The sequence below is a fragment of the Nesoenas mayeri genome (genome assembly GCF_963082525.1).
Source record: "Nesoenas mayeri genome assembly, chromosome: 30".
In the NCBI taxonomy this organism is placed as follows: domain Eukaryota; kingdom Metazoa; phylum Chordata; class Aves; order Columbiformes; family Columbidae; genus Nesoenas; species Nesoenas mayeri.
Window position 1 is genome coordinate 1,281,525 of NC_137564.1, and position 15,092 is coordinate 1,296,616.

Consider the following 15,092-nt stretch of genomic DNA (forward strand, 5'->3'; position numbering starts at 1 on the left):
CGCCCAACTCGCGGGAAAGCACCGCGGCGGCCCCTCCCCGCTACGTGAGCGCGGACCAATCGGCTCTCTCCCCGCCCCGTGACGCGCGGCCCGCGCTGAGGCGCCGACCAATGGGAGCGCGGGGCGGCGGCGTTTGAAAGAGCCGCCGGGGGGGCCGGGCAGCGAACGGCCCGGCGGGGGCGCTGAGCGAGGGGCGCGGCGGGGGCTGCCGGGAAGGGGGCGGCCCGCCGGGATGGCGCACAAGCAGATCTACTATTCGGACAAATACGATGACGAGGAGTTTGAGTACCGGTGAGGCGGGGGGTCTGCGGGCGGCTGGGAGGCGGGAAACGGCGCGCGGAGGGCGGGGTGTCCCGTTAACGGCTCTGTGGTGGGGGGGAAGCCCGTTAACGGCTTCCCCTGTGCGGCGGGAGGGTCTGTAATGGCTCGCCGGGGGGTGGAGGACGGTTAGTAACGGCTCCCCGGTGCGGCGGGGGCTGCTCGGTAAGAGCGGGTTGTCCCGGTAACGGCTCTCTGTGGGGAGAGGTCTCCCGGTAACGGCCGCTTGGCAAGCGGGAGGGTGTCCCGGGAGCGGCTCCCCGGTGGGGCGGCAGTGGAGTTGTCTGGGTAACGGCTCCCTGAGGAGGAGAAACGGGGTGTCCCGGTTCCCGGGAGGTGCGGGGCGGGGGGGGTGGGGAGAGAGGGGCTCCCCGGTGTGGGGGGCGCACCGGGGGTGTCCCGGTGGCGGCTGAGGGTGCGGGGTCCCCAGGCACGTGATGCTGCCCAAGGACATCGCGAAGCTGGTGCCCAAGACCCATCTCCTGTCGGAGACCGAGTGGCGGAACCTGGGGGTGCAGCAGAGCCAGGGCTGGGTCCACTACATGATCCACGAGCCAGGTGAGCCCCGGGGGTACCGGGGACACCGGGGGGGGGGCACGGAGAACCGCCCTGACCCCCTTTTTCCCCCCACAGAGCCCCATATCTTGCTCTTCCGCCGGCCGCTGCCCAAGAAACCGGAGAAGTGAGGGGCTGCCGGAGCCCCCGCCGCCCGAGCTATGAGAGACTCTTCCTCCTCGACATCCCCGGGAGGTTTTGCCCCGGTTTGGGCCCGTGACCCCCGGTGCCGTGTGGGCGCTGCGGCGGGGGCTCAGCCCCGGCATGGGGGGGCCCTTCCCGCCGCGGGGCCTGAACGGGCTCCAAAGCTTCAATAAATGGGTGTTTGGGAGCTCCTGGCTCTGTTTGCCGTGCTTGGGGGGGGGGGACGCGGTGGGGGGAACAGGCTGTCGGTGCCGCGGAGCGTCCTGCCCGGGTGGTGCCGTCCTGCTCCCGGTAACCGGGAGGGTACGGGAGGGTTTCCCCGCGGCGGCCCCCGCTCCTCCCGGTGGGTTAGAGGGGGGGCTTCTGGTGCCTAGGAGGAGGTGGGAGGCTCCTGGGGGTGGGAAAAGACGCTGGAGTTGGGGGAAGGGAAGCTCCAGTGGGGGGGGGCGGAGCTCCCGGTGCCCCGGGGCGCCACACGTGTCACCGCCGCCCGCCTGCCGGGCGGATCCACAGCCGCAAACCCGCGGGGGAGCGCCACCCGCCGCGATGGTTCCGTCCGCGCAGGTCCCGCCTCCTAGCCAATCCGCGCTGCTAGGCTGCGGTGACGGGCGTGCCTCCCTGCCAATGAGAGCGCGGGGTGGTTTCGCGGCCTGGTGCGGGGCGGCCGGGCCCATGTGGGCGCCGCTGCGGGGGGCGCTGCGGGCGGGCGGAGCCGTCGCCTCCCGCCTCATGGCGGCCGCCAGCCCCACGGCGGCCCGCAGCTCCGCCGCCACCGCCGGCATCATCGTCATCGGCGACGAGATCCTCAAGGTGCGGCGGGGGACGGGCTGGGGGGGCGGGGCGGGGCGGGCAGGCCCTGGGCCCGCACCGGGGCCTGTCCCCGCGCCCACGGTCACCCGTGTCCCTGTCCCCTCAGGGCCACACGCAGGACACGAACTCCTTCTTCATGTGCCAGCGGCTGCGCGCTCTGGGCGTGAAGGTGGCCCGGATCTCCGTGGTGCCCGACGAGGTGGAGGCCATCGCCGCCGAGGTGGCCGCCTTCGCCGCCCGCTTCACCTACGTGCTGACCTCGGGGGGCATCGGCCCCACGCACGACGACGTGACCTTCGAGGCCGTGGCCAGGGCGTTCGGGGAGAGCGTCGCCCCGCACCCCGAGCTGGTGGCGCTGGTGCGCGAGTTCTTCGGCGCGACGGAGGCGCGCTGCCCCGAGATGAAGCTGGCGCGCGTCCCCGAGTCCTCCCGCCTCAACTACGGCGCCGGCGGCGCCTTCAAGTACCCGCTGGTCAGCGTGCGCAACGTCTACATCTTCCCCGGCATCCCGGCGCTGATGGAGCGCGCCCTGGACGGCCTCGACCACCTTTTCCACAGCGAGCGGACGCGGTTTTACACCCGCACCGTCTACGTGGCGGCCGACGAGCTCCTCATCGCGCCCGCGCTGGACCAGACCGACGCCGCCTTCCAGGGCCGCGTCAGCTTGGGCTCCTACCCGGACTGGGCCAGCAATTACTACCGGGTGAAGCTGACGCTGGACTCGGAGTCAGAGCAGGACCTGGGGGAAGCTCACAGCTTCTTGCTGGAGAAGCTGCCGCCGGGCGTCGTGGTGCCGTTGGTGACGGATTGCGTCTCGCCGGCAGCTGTGGAGGTTTATGGCCTGGCTGAGTCAGGTATTGCGGCGTGGCTGCTGCACGCGCCTCCAGGGCAATGGGGACACCAGTTTGGGAGCGGTTTTTCTGTGTTCTGATGTACTGGGGGGGCTTGAGGGGCGCTGAGGCTTCACCGCTGCGAGTTTAGTCCTGTGCAGGTGAGAGCGGGATGAGTAACCCTGTCCCATCTGTGACGCGCACCACGGGGTGGTGCAGGCTCTTGGCTGCGGTGCCGGCTTTGCAGTGTGCGTGGTGACAAACCGTGCCCGCAGGCGGAGGTGCCGCGGGGAAAAGCCACCAAGCGTCCCCTCCCGGCAGGCTCAGCCCTGGGGCAGAAGGTGGCAGCGGCACTGCGGACCATCGAGGAGGCTTTGGACCATTACAGCCTGGCCCAGCTCTGCGTGGGCTTCAACGGGGGCAAGGACTGCACGGCGCTGCTGCACCTCGTCCACGCCGCTGTGCAGAGGTACCCAGACAGGGGGTCCCTGTGGGTCCCCGCTGCCCCACTGCGGGGCAACGAGTGCTTTGCCAGCTCCTGGTTTGCTCCGCGTCTCTCCCCAGGCGCTACCCGGCGAGGCAGGAGAAGCTGCAGGTGCTTTACATCCGCATCGTGTCCCCTTTCCCCGAAATGGAGCAGTTCATCCAGGCCACAGTGCAGAGGTACGGGGCGCAGCGCGGTGAGCCGCCCGGCGCCGGGACGAGCGGCGTCTCCGCCTCGGTGCGGGCAGCTCCCGGCCCTCGTGCCCGCGCAGGTACGGGATCCAGCTGTGCACCGTGGAGGGATCCATCCGGGAGGCGCTGGTGCAGCTGAAGGAGCAGCGCCCGCAGCTGGAGGCCGTTCTGATGGGGACGCGCCGCACCGACCCCTATTCCCGCACCCTGACCCCCACGTGCGTCACGGACCCCGACTGGCCCCGCTACATGCGGGTGAACCCCTTGCTGGTACGTGGCCTCTGGGGACAGGGTGACACTGATCTGCCACCATCCTGGGGGGTTCCCTTCCAATTCCCCCCCTCCCCGGAGCGTCCCCTGTTCTGTTGGATGGCCCTGGGTGCCCTCGCTCATTCCTGCCCACCAGGGGCTTTTCCTGCGCTTGGAGACAAACAGGGGGGGCTCTGGGGACCAGCTGACTCACCCCTGTGCTCTTGGGGGGGCACCTGTGCATCACCCCCTCCCCAATTCCACTTACAGGACTGGACCTACCGGGACATCTGGGAGTTTCTGCGCAAGCTCTTTGTCCCCTATTGTGTCCTCTACGACAAGGGGTGAGTGCGGGTGTCCCCCGCTTCGCTCGGCGCTGCTGGGGGCTCTGAGTGTTGCAGCTGCTTATCCCCCCCCCAAAAAACCCACAGCTACACATCCCTGGGGAGCGCGACCAACACGGTGAAGAACCCGGCGCTGCGCTACACCGACGCGCGGGGCCGGGAGCGCTACCGGGCGGCCTACGAGCTGGAAAATGAGGAAGAGGAGCGCACATCCCGCCAGTGAAGGCCCTGCCGGGGGTGACACCGAATAAACCAGGTGACATGGAATAAACCGCCTACTGAGCAAACCCGCCGTGCTCTGCACCGCGGGGCTCCGGCGCGAGCGGGACGGGGGGGTGACAGCAGCTCTGCGCGCACAAAAGCCGTGTCCCCTCCCCGCTATTGTGGCTTTTGAAGCGCGGAGAATGGAGCAGGTTCCAGCGCTCGCCGGGGCCGCGCGGGTGTCACCACCGCTGCGTCAGACCCTGCCGGTCCCTCCGCGGCCATGCGGCGTTTTGGGAGCGCGGCGGTTTGTCCCCCGAGGCGAGCGGCGCGGCCGGCGGTGGCGCGGCCGGCGGTGAGAGCTGTGGCGTTGCCGGCGGCGCTGCCGGCGCCTTCCGGGGCGTCCTTGGGGCTGCGCTTGGGCTCGTGGCTGCTGCGGCTGCTGCGGGACTGCGTCTTCCTCCTGCTCTGCAGCTGGTGCGTCCGGCAGCTGCTGGATTAGGGAATGGGCCCCCCCGGTGCCGCGGGACCCCCCGGTACCCCCTGCCCGCCCTGCGCCGTGGGTGAGTGTCCTGTCCTGGTGCGCGGTGCGGGGGACAGGGGCCCAAGCGGGGTGTTCCTGGGGGTGACAAGGGACCAGCCGTGGTGCTTTGGAGGGTGATGGGGGGCCTGGGTGTTTTGGGGTGACAAGGGCTCAGCTCTGGGGCTTGTAGGGGGGAGACAGTGTCAGGGCCATGGTGTTTGGGGGGTGACAAGGGCTCAGCTGTGGTTCTTGGAGGGTGACAGGGATGGAGCTATTGTGCTTGGGGGGTGACAAGGGCTCAGCTGTAGGGCTTGGGGGGTGACGGGGATGGAGCTGTTGTGCTTGGGGGGTGATGGGGATGGAGCTGTTGTGCTTGGGGGGTGACAAGGGCTCAGCTGTTGTGCTTGGGGGTGACAGGGGCTTGGCCGCGGTGCTCGGGGGGTGCTGGTGCATCCGTGGTGCCGGTAACTGGGTCCTCACCCCATTTCTCTCTCCCCCCCACCCAGGGCCACTTGTCACCCTGTGCCAACAGAGCTGCTGAACCCCCCAGCGCTGGAACCCGCCCCAGACACCCCAATAAACCTGAGCAGCACCCGACTGGCTGCGTGTGCTTGGGGGGGCTCTGGGAATGTGCCCCCCCCCGAAAAACACTTCCACCCCTCGCCCTGAGTGGGACTGGGACACCCCGTGTCTGCTGTGGGGCGGGGGGGCCATGGCTCTGCCCTGATTTGGAGTGTCCCCAGTTGTCCCTGCTTGTCCCCGCTCCAGGCCCGTTTCATGCCCCGCTCCCCCGTGCCCCCCCGGCACCAAGAACCGCCGGGAGGCGACCGGAGCAAAGATGTCCCCAAGGGGCCCAGCGCGGTGGGAGCTGCGGTGAAGGTGACACGGGGCCCCGCCGTGGGGACAGCTGCGTGTCCCCGAGCCCCCCGGTGCCCGTCGGCGGCGCGGGGGCCGCTGCAGCCCTGTCCCCCGCCGCGGTGGCAGCGCCTGGCGCCAGCGCGGCCGTCCCTTATCTCGCCGGGAAGTCGGGAGCAGGAAGCCTGGCCCGGCGCCGGATAAGGGTCCCGTTTACATTCAAACCGCTTTGTTGTGGAGCTCCCACCGTCGCCCGCACCCACGCGGGGGACACGGCACGCGGGACGCTGCATGGGGGGACACGGGCTGTGGGGACAGCAGGGACCCCCCGCTTGGGCTGCCCTGGGGAGGTTGGCAGGTCACGGGCATCCCCTGCGCAGTGCCACCCAGATGTGGGGCTGCCGGGACGGTGCCGTGGGGCTGCGCCCTGTGGTTCCCCCTTGCCCGGGTGGGCTCCTGTGACCAGACCCTTTCTTGTCACCACGAACCGGGGTCCGTGGTGCCATCTGGGGTACGCGGTGCCGTGCGGGCTCCCGGTTGTGCCATCCACGGTGCTGGGCATCGCTGCCCGCCCGTGACCCGGCCCCCGGTGCCATCTCGGCTGCAGTGACATCACGGCCCTGGTGACATCTCGGCCCCGGGATGGGGCGAATCTCCCCCCCGCCCGGGGAGGGCCGGGGGAGGGGACGGCGCGTCCCGGCACAGGAAAAGGCCCCGGTGACGCCGCGGCGCGGCGGCAGAGCGGTGCCGGCCGCCCCGCAGCGCGGCCACACGCGCAGCTCCCCGTCCCAGCTCCGCCACCCGCCGCCAGTGACGCCCCCTCCCCAGGGACCCCGCGCCCAGCCCCACAGCGGGGGGGGTGACGGGGACAGGTGGGTGCTGGGGGTGGGGGGGACAGGGGGTTTCTCCTTAGTGGGGGGGTGGTTTGGGGGTCACATCCCTGCGTGACCTTGGGGACACGCAGCACTTGGGGAGCAGCGCTGTGTCCTCATGGGTGGGGGGGACAGGCAGTGACATGGGGGGACAGACAGTGACATGGAGGGGACAGGCATTGACATGGGGACAGATATTGACATGGGGGGGGACAGGCAGTGACATGGGGGGACAGACAGTGACACAGTGGGGGGACTAACAGTGACATGGGGGGACTAACAGTGACATAGGGGGGACAGACAGAGACATGGGGAGGACAGACAGTGATGGAGGGGGGACAGACAGTGACATGGGGGGAACTAACAGTGACACAGGGGGGACAGACAGTGACATGGGGGGGACAAACTAACACGGGGGCTGGGCAGCTCTACCGCACCGCGGTGGGGAAGGGGTGTGGGGAAACGGGGGGATGATGCACCGGGGACCCCCCGCAGCCGGGGAGGTGACACCCGTCCCCATCCCCCAGGTCACCCCCCCCGCCGCCCCATGTTCCGCTCCCGCCGCGCCGGGCTGGTGAGGCGGCTGTGGCGGCAGCGCTGCCCGGTGCCCGGTGCCGACGAGGGGCCCGGCGCCCTCAAACCGGCGGCGCACGCCCTGTTCAAGAAGCTGAAAGACGAGGAGCTGGAGCTGCTGGTGCAGGCGGTGGAGAGCCGGGGGGCTTGGGAGTGCGGCTGCGTCTGGGCCCCGCGCGGGGACCCCCGGGGGGGCCCCAAAGCGCCGCTGCCCCCCCAGCTCCTGCTCTGCCGCCTCTACCGCTGGCCCGACCTGCGCCAGCCCCATGAGCTCAAGCATCTTTGCCACTGCGCGGGGGGCTGCGGCGACGCGGCCGCGCTCTGCTGCAACCCCCACCACTTCAGCCGCCTGGCCGTGCCCGGTGAGTGCCGGCGGGACCCCCCGCCGCAAACCCACCCCGCTATGGTTTGGGAGGGGGCATCCCAGCCCTTCACCCCCTTTTTCCTCCCCACAGAGACGCCGCCACCCCCCTACTCGAAGGCGTCTTGGCCGGACGAACCGCAGCGTCCCGGCACCGCGCTCTGGGAGTTCAGCTGCGACCGGCGCGGTAAGGGGGTCCCGCCGGTGCGGGGGGTCACGCTCCCACGGGCATCCCGTCCCCCACCCCATGCAGGACACAGAGCCTGAAAATTGGGGAGCAGGAGAGACCGGGGTGCGGGACGAGGGGACCGACCCCGGCTCGGCCCCCCCGCCCCGCGTCCCATCGCGGCTCCTGTTATTTTTGGCGGCGCCGGGCTCCCCGCCGGAGGAAGCGCTGCCCACGGGGACACACACAATGTGCCTTGACGCACGCGGCGGCCGCTCCGGCCTGGCCGCCGGCCACCGAGCCGCCGCGGCTCCACCTTCCCCTTCCACCTTCCTACGTGCAGCTCCGGCGATCCGCACCGGGGCGCCGTATGAACTAGGGGACCCCCCTGTACCCACCCCCTCCCCTCGCTTAAACCTTGGGTCGCTTGCCCACGACCACCGTGGTGGCACAACGCGGCGGTGACGGCCGCGCTCTCCCCCCGCAGACACCAGCGCGTCGCGGAGCACCGTGAAGGACGGCTACTGGTGCAAACTGGCGTACTGGGAGCACCGGACGCGCGTGGGGCGGCTCTACGCCGTGCACGAGGCGTCGGTGAACGTGTTCTGCGAGCTGCCGCGGGGCAGCGGCTTCTGCCTGGGCCAGTTGCCGGCGGCCCACCGGAGCCGCGCCGTGCGGCGCGCGGCGCGGCAAGATCGGCCGGGGGCTGCTGCTGAGCCGCGAGCCGGGGGGGGTGTGGGCCTACAACCGCAGCGAGCACCCCATCTTCGTCAGCTCGCCCACCCTGGGCCCCCCCGGCGCCCGCGGGGGCACCGTCCTCAAGGTGCTGCCGGGTTACTCGGCGAAGGTGTTCGACTATGAATGGGTGGGGGGCGCGGGGGGCTGGTGGGTGCCCGGGGAGGGGCCCTGGGACCCCCACAGCATCCGCATCAGCTTTGCCAAGGGGTGGGGGCCGTGCTACTCGCGGCAGTTTATCACCTCTTGCCCCTGCTGGCTGGAGGTCCTGCTGAACCGGCCATGCTGAGGGGGGCACTAGGGAGCCCCCCTAGAGGGGGTGCGATTTTGGGGGTCCCTCTGTTGCCCCCCAGCCTCTCCCTTCCAGGACCGCGCTGCAGTGGGACCTGCGTCTCCCACTCACTGGCGCTATTTAATCTCTTTCTCTCTTTTTATTGTAATGGTTAAATTTATTTTAATTTATCTTATTTTTGTAAAAAAGGGAAATGCAGGACCCCCCCCTCCCCCCCCTGCCCCTCCGTGCTGTAGAGTGGGAGGGGCAGGCCTGGGGAGGAGCCCAAGTGGGGGCTGAGGAGGGGGGGGTCTGGAATAGGGGGACATGGCAGATGTGGGGGGAATGGAGTGAGCGAGCACAGCTGGAGTGGGGGGCTGGAACAGATGGAGTGTGGGGGGCTGGAACAGATGGAGTGTGGGGGGGGGGCAGGTGATCACAACTGGATGGACAAGCGGAGCAGGTTCTGTGGCAGGTGATCACACCTGGATTGGTATGAGGCAGGTGAGCACAGCTGGATGTGTAGCAGGTGTCGGGACAGATATGAACAGCTGGCTGGGTGATGGGCATGTGATCACACCTGGATGGGTATGAGGCAGGTGAGCACAGCTGGATGGGTGTGATGTAGGTGAGCACAGCTGGATGGGTGTGATGTAGGTGAGCACAGCTGGATGGTTGACAGGCATGTGATCACATCTGGAATGGTATGATGCAGGTGAGCACAGCTGGCTGCATAGCAGGTGTCAGGGCAGATGTGAACAGCTGGATGGGTGGTGGATGTGTGATCGCACCTGGATGGGTATGAGGCAGGTGGGCACAGCTGGATGTGTGTGATGTAGGTGAGCACAGCTGGATGAGCGATGGGCATGTGAGAACGGCTGGATGGGTGATGGGCATGTGAGAACAGCTGGATGCCCGTGAGGTAGGTGAGCACAGCTGTATGTGTACGGGGCAGGTGCTGGGACAGATGCGCACAGCTGGATGGGTGCAGCAGCACCTCAGGGCCAGGACAGAGTTGCCGAGCTCTGGCCACCGGGGCCGGTGCCGAATCCCCGGGACCCCCCGGGCCCCTCCAGCCACCGGGGCAGCGCGGGACCCCCCGGGCGAGCTCAGCTTTGGGCTTCCCGGTGTTTCCGCGCCACGCTTGTTCTTTATAACCCAAATAAACGGTGCCACCGGCACGCAAAGCCCCGTCCCGTGTCCCCACGCGTGTCGGTCCCGCCGCTCGCGGCCCGCGGGGCTCGGCTCCCGGGACCGGCAGTGCCCTCTGCAGGCGGCCGCGCCCGGGCCGCGATGACCGCCCGGTCCTTCCTGCCACGCCGCCGGTCCGGCTGAGACGGGCCTGGCGGCTCCGCGGCCCCCGCGCGGTCCCGGTCCCACCGCGTCCCCGCGGGCAGGAGGTGAGTCCGGGCCGCGCCGTCGGGGCCGCCCCCCGGTGCGGGGGGAACGGGCGGCACCGGGAGCGCAGCCGCGGGCACCGAGCGGGCGGGGGTGCGGCGGGGCCGTGGGAGGCCGGTTGCGGGACGGTGGGCGGCGGGGCCGGGAGCGGCGGCAGCGGCGCCGAGGGGATTTTGGGTGGATTTCCCCCCTTCTCCTCCCGCCGCCCCCGCGGGAGCCCCGGGCACGGGGGGCGGCCGGACAGACGGCCAGCGATGCAGGTGCACGGCCGGAGGTGATGAAGGTGCGGCCGGGGGGAGGCGAGGCAGGTGGACGGACGGACGGACGGATGAGTGAAGCGGAGTTCCGCGGCCCGGCGGCAGGTGCCCGGTACCGGGACCCAGCGGGTGTGGGGAGGGGGGGGAGGCGGCCCCGGCGCTGGATCGGTGCCCCCCGGCGGGTCCCGCCCGCCCGGCTGACATAACGTCTGAGCGGGGCGGTGTTTGCCTTGGCAGCCCCCGGTGGTGGCGGCGGCGGCGGCTCCTCACACTTTCCGCCAGCGCCGGGCAGCGGCCGCGCTCTGAGTCAGGAGCCGGAGGGTGGGGGGAACCGGGCGGGGGGGCCGGGGTGAGCCGAGGTGAACCCCGGGCCGCCGCTGCCTCCCGGGGGCCGGCGGTGGCCAAACAGGTTGCGCGGGGTCCCCGCCCAGGCACCTGCGGAGGGGCCGCTCCGGGGGGGCCCCCGCCGCCGCGCCCTGTTCCAGCGCCGCCGGGAGCGGGGGGGCTGCCCCGCCGCGCCGCGCCCCTCCGCAGCCCCGGCTGCCCGGCGCCCGGCTCTCCGTCCCCGCCCCGCTTCCCCGTGCCCGCTTCTCCATCCCGCCCATATCGGTTCCCGGTTCTCCTTACCCGCCGCCCAGTTCTTCATTCCCCCTCATGTCCGGGTCCCCGTGCCCGGTTCTCTCCATCTCCCCCCACCCCGGTGTCTGGCTGTCCGTACCCGGTTCTCGGTGCCCAGCTCTCCATCCCTCCCCGGTGCCGGGTTCTCCATCCCACCCCCCTACACCGTACCCGGCTCTCCCGTGCCCGGTTCCCCCGCCCTCCGGTGCCCGCGGGGCGGAGCGGGGCGGGCTTGGCCTCGGGGCTCGGCGGCCGCAGCGGGCGGGGCGCGCTCGGCGCCTGGCACCGGGGGAGGCGCCGGGGGGGGCCGTACCGGGCTCCCCCCTCCTCAGTCCCGGGGGTCGCTCCTAACGCGGCCCCGTTAACGGCCGCCATCCCGCGCCTCTGACTCAGCTCTTCCCCCCTCCCTCACCGCACCCCCCGGTCCCGGGGGGGCCCCGCATGGCCCCGCCCTCCCGTGGGGGGGGGTGTGGCGGGGGTGATGGGCGGCACCCCCCCACCAATAGGAGGCCGGACCGCCGGCGCGCTGCCCAATGAGCGGGGCGGGGGCGGGAGCTTCCTGGAGCCCCGGCGGCGGCGGCGGCGGCAGCGGGGGGGGGCGGGCGGGGCGCGGCGGCGGCAGGTGAAGGCGGAGGCGGGGCCGCGGCCCCGGGACCGGCCCGGAGCTCGGGCGGGGCGCGCAGGTGAGCGACGGGAGCGGCGGGTGGGAGCGGACGGACCCACCGACGGGTGGGGGGGTCTGCACGGAGGTACCGAGCGGCAGCGGTGCCGGTGCGGCGGTCGCTCTTGCAGCCCGGTTGCGGTGAGTCGCGTGGATCCGGGATGCTACCGGCGAGCGGGGGACGGTCGGGGCGCGGAGCGCTGCGCGCTGCCGGTGCACGGGAACCGCGCTCCGCGCCACGGGCCGACCCGCTGCCGCCGTCCGCGCCGGAGAAGTCGCTGGTGGGGTGGCGGGGGGGACGGTCACGCGTGGGTTGTTCCCGGTCCCTCCACACGGGGCTGCAGGAGAGCGGTGACACCGGCAGGTCCCCGGGGCGGCTGCCAAGTCCTTTGGCCGGGGTCCGGTTGCGCTGCCGCCATCTGATCGGGGTCCCCCGTGAGCTCACCCCACGGGTGACGCAGTGCTGCCCGTGTCCCTCTGCTCCTCCCGGCCCCACGAGCAGCTCGGGAACCCCTGGTGTGTGGGGCAGGGACGGCACCGGCGTGGGGGCAGCTCGGGAACCCCCCGGTTGTGCCCGTGCTGGTACGGAGGAGAAACACAGGGTGGGTGTCCCCGTGTCCTGGCACGCCGGTGACACTCGGGGCCTGGCGCACCGGCAGCAGCGGGTGCCCCTCTGTTCACCGCTGGCGAGGGGTCGCCCAGGGGTGCCCACCGGGCCCGGTGGCTCGGTAGCACCAGTGGACTCTGCCCCACGCACACTCAGCCCCTGCCCTATGTGCCCCCCCCGGTGGCTGCCCCCAACCGGCTGTTTGCCCGGGGCGGGGTGCGGTATTTACCCTCCCGCCGCGGCCCACACCACGGGAGAGCCGTCGTCTTGGGCCGTGGCCGCCCTTGACCTGGAGCCGCTTTCGCCGGGCGAGAGAACGCGGTAGCAGGTTCGGCGTGGGGTGAGTCTCGCTGTGCCTCGGTTTCCCCCGCCACAGCCGGGCTGTGGGCTCATGGGGAGCGGGCCGGGGTCCCCCAGCACTGGTGGGGAGCGTGGTAGCTGCCGGCAACTCAAGGCCGTGGCGGCGGTGCCGGGAGGGGCTGCGGTCCGGAGCTTGAAGTGGGTGCGTGGAGAAGGGGAAGCTGTGGGGCTGGGGAGGGTGTGGGGCAGCGGGGCTCAGGGCGCCCTCGCTGGGGACGGGGGTGCAGAGCGTGGCGACCAGCGGGTGGGGAGGACACCAGCGCTGACCCCTGGGGACCCTCTGATGCCACCCGCCCCAGCACAGCCTGGCTGGCCCCCCCCTCGCTGGCAGCGTCGTGGCAGCGCGGCTCTGCCAGCTGGTGCCGTGCACCCTCGGTGCACACGTGGCACGAGCGCGACGGGCCTGAGCGCAGGGGGGGCCGGGCAGTGGGTGCAGCGGGGCCAGCGCGGCCCCCGCACCCCCGGCCCTTGGGGGGCGGCCGCTGCCCGCAGCTCGGAGCAGGAACTTCTCCTCCGGGGCGGGCGGCGGATGATGAAACCGCGGAGAAATCTCTCCTGGCAGCGCGCGGGCTGCTGGCGGGAGCCCCCGGGAGCCCGCGCTCCCCCTGCGCCGCCGCCTTTCCATGGTAACCCCACCACGGGAGGCCGCCCCGGCTGGGGGGTTTGGCGCCTGCCCGGCTCCCCGCGGCAGCGTCCCCGACATGCCCCAGGAGTTGTGCGTCCACACCCCGGCGAGCCCCGGGGCAGGCGGAGGACCCGGCGAGGGGCCGGGCTGAGACCCGTCAAACTCGCTTCGTGCCAGGGAGGTGACGCTCGGGTGGCCGCGCAGGCGGCGGGGGAGGCGGCGGTGGCCGGTGACCTTCAGCGCCCCGCGTGCCACGTCCGGGGATGAGCGGTCGGTTCACGTGCGCGCCGGTGCGGTGGGCGCCGCGGGGCCTGGGCGCCGCGTGTCGCCGGGGCCGGTGGCGTGACTCGGCGGGGCCGTGGGCGGGCGGGGGGACCGAGCCGTGGCGAGGGAAAATGAAAGCAGGTGATGCGGAAGGAGAAGTAGGTCAGGCGAGCGCTGGCCTCTCCCGGCAGCCTCGGCTGCGCTGCGTGCTCGCCGTGCCCCGGCTGTCCCCGCCGTGTCCCCATGGGCAGCGGCTGGAGGGGGCGGTGAGTATGGGGGTCCTGCCGTAGACGCCGCATTCGCGCAGGGTGGGCACCGGGCGCTGGACGCCCGTGGGCTGGGTGGCGTGGCCGCCGCAGTGGGCACGGTGATGCCCCACTGGTTTTGGTTCGATTGCCGTCCCGTGGGTATCCCCGGGGACACGGGGCTGCGGTGAGGACGGGCAGGTGATGCTCTGCTCCTGGGGCCAAGTCGGGGAGGGAAAGGGGATTCCCATCCTGCTCGTGCCGTGCTGAGCCAGCGGGGCGGTGGGGACAGCCCGGTGGGGTCAGCGTTGGGGACGGCCCCGTGTGCCACGGCGGGACGCTGTGGCGCTGCCCCCGGCTCTGCTCCGCGGCGGGGCCGTCGCCGTCCCCGCGCCGGGGTCTCGCTCGCGGTCGGGGAGGCCACGGCGGGCACGGCCCCAGTGCCAGCGCTGCGTGGGCTCGGGGGGATTAGAGCCGCCTGCCCCCCCTTCCCTCCCCCGGGATCAGCCGTGGGCCGCGGGGAGCTGGCAGCAGGCAGCTGCGTGGGGGCGGAAGCCGGGCTATTTCGGGGGGCACGGAGGGGGGGCCACGGGCTGGCACTGTCCTTGCCGGGTGACCCCACCCGGACGGAGCGTCGGGGCCTGCGCTCGCTGCGGCCGGTGGCGCTCGGTCCCCGGGGTGCCGCGAGGACAGGGACCCCATGGCGGGGAGGAGATGCCGCTAGCCTGGGGGGCCCTGGGGGGGCGTGCGGCGCAGCAGGACCCGGGGGCCTGGCCGCCCTCCAAGGGGCTCCCGTGACTGCGCCGTGGGGTGAGCGGCACCGGAGCCGGCTCAGCCTGGGGCCGGCGAGCGGGACCGGCCGCGGGCAAGCCTGGAGGTGCCAGAGCCTTGTCCCCGCTGCCACCAGCACCCTCAGACTGGGACTGGGCTGCTGGTGTCCCCGTGGGTGCTGGGCAGGACTGGGCCGTGCACGCCGGGGCGCAGCGGGTCGCCTGGCTCCGCCGTGTCCCCCGCCGGCTCTATGTGCCGCTCTCGGTGCTGCCAGGGGCGGTCTGGCCACCGGCCGGGCTTGTCCTGCGCACAGCACCGTCCCCATGGCCACGGGGGGACCTGGATGGGTTTCACCCCGTGCCAGTGATCAAATGTGGGGTTTGCTGTTGACCGTTTCCTTCCCGTTCCTCCCCATTTCGGCAACTCCTTCCTTCCCTCCCTCCCTCTGCTCCTGCCCTGGCAGGAGCACCCGAGGACACCCCGTGTCCGGCGCTGGGGACGGTGGCACTTGCGGTGGGGGTGACCTGCAGAGGCCACGCACCCTCAACCACATCTGTCCTGGCTGCGGGACCCCCCGTCCTGGCTCATCGGGGTCCCCCGTGTCGGGATGTGCATTGGGAGGTGAGGACGCCCGTGGGGCCACCGGGAGCCGGGATGGTGCACACAGAACTAAACCCCGTCCCGTCACTGGTGATACTGGTCAGAGCGGCACCGGCCAAGGGCGGAGCGGCGAGGAGGATGGATGAAGGTCAGCCCATCCTCCCGAGCACCAGCGTCTCCATGACCGGGTCCCCGCTCTCCCGT

General features: G+C 71.9%; 3 protein-coding genes across 7 annotated transcripts; all 3 read left to right on the forward strand.

The window, feature by feature from the left end:
* The first annotated feature begins 216 nt into the window (after positions 1-216).
* On the forward strand, positions 217-1,090 carry CKS1B (CDC28 protein kinase regulatory subunit 1B). Of its 2 annotated transcripts, XM_080361278.1 has the most exons (3): positions 217-291; positions 749-876; positions 952-1,090. In XM_080361278.1, the coding sequence occupies exons 1-3, from the start codon at positions 233-235 to the stop codon at positions 1,002-1,004; spliced, it is 240 nt and encodes a 79-aa protein (XP_080217404.1). In that variant the 5' UTR covers positions 217-232; the 3' UTR covers positions 1,005-1,090. The 2 variants fall into 2 exon arrangements, with proteins under 2 accessions (XP_080217404.1, XP_080217403.1); XM_080361277.1 differs by having other exon boundaries at positions 749-1,090.
* A 574-nt stretch (positions 1,091-1,664) lies between these two features.
* Positions 1,665-5,244, forward strand: FLAD1 (flavin adenine dinucleotide synthetase 1). Of its 4 annotated transcripts, XR_013923414.1 has the most exons (9): positions 1,665-1,827; positions 1,934-2,681; positions 2,979-3,126; positions 3,222-3,320; positions 3,413-3,602; positions 3,852-3,925; positions 4,013-4,181; positions 4,601-4,689; positions 5,156-5,244. XR_013923414.1 is itself a non-coding variant. In XM_080360974.1 (8 exons), the coding sequence occupies exons 1-7, from the start codon at positions 1,690-1,692 to the stop codon at positions 4,146-4,148; spliced, it is 1,533 nt and encodes a 510-aa protein (XP_080217100.1). In that variant the 5' UTR covers positions 1,665-1,689; the 3' UTR covers positions 4,149-4,181; positions 5,156-5,240. The 4 variants fall into 4 exon arrangements, 2 of the variants coding, with proteins under 2 accessions (XP_080217100.1, XP_080217099.1); XR_013923413.1 differs by having other exon boundaries at positions 4,013-4,689; XM_080360974.1 differs by lacking the exon at positions 4,601-4,689 and having other exon boundaries at positions 5,156-5,240.
* Positions 5,245-6,923: 1,679 nt separating this feature from the next.
* LOC308050825 (mothers against decapentaplegic homolog 6-like) lies at positions 6,924-8,500 on the forward strand (the record flags this gene model as incomplete). The annotated part of the gene is given in 4 exon segments (XM_080361014.1): positions 6,924-7,311; positions 7,405-7,497; positions 7,964-8,160; positions 8,162-8,500. Coding segments are annotated over 4 exon segments (1,017 nt in total).
* Positions 8,501-15,092: the final 6,592 nt, after the last annotated feature.

Coding starts and splice junctions, on each gene's coding strand:
- FLAD1 (XM_080360974.1), top strand. CDS start 1,690: ATGTGGGCGCCGCTGCGGGGGGCGCTGCGGGCGGGCGGAGCCGTCGCC. Junction 1,828..1,933: donor TCGGCGACGAGATCCTCAAG/GTGCGGCGGGGG, acceptor CTGTCCCCTCAG/GGCCACACGCAGGACACGAA. Junction 3,926..4,012: donor TGTGTCCTCTACGACAAGGG/GTGAGTGCGGGT, acceptor AAAAACCCACAG/CTACACATCCCTGGGGAGCG.
- CKS1B (XM_080361277.1), top strand. CDS start 233: ATGGCGCACAAGCAGATCTACTATTCGGACAAATACGATGACGAGGAG. Junction 292..748: donor GACGAGGAGTTTGAGTACCG/GTGAGGCGGGGG, acceptor CGGGGTCCCCAG/GCACGTGATGCTGCCCAAGG.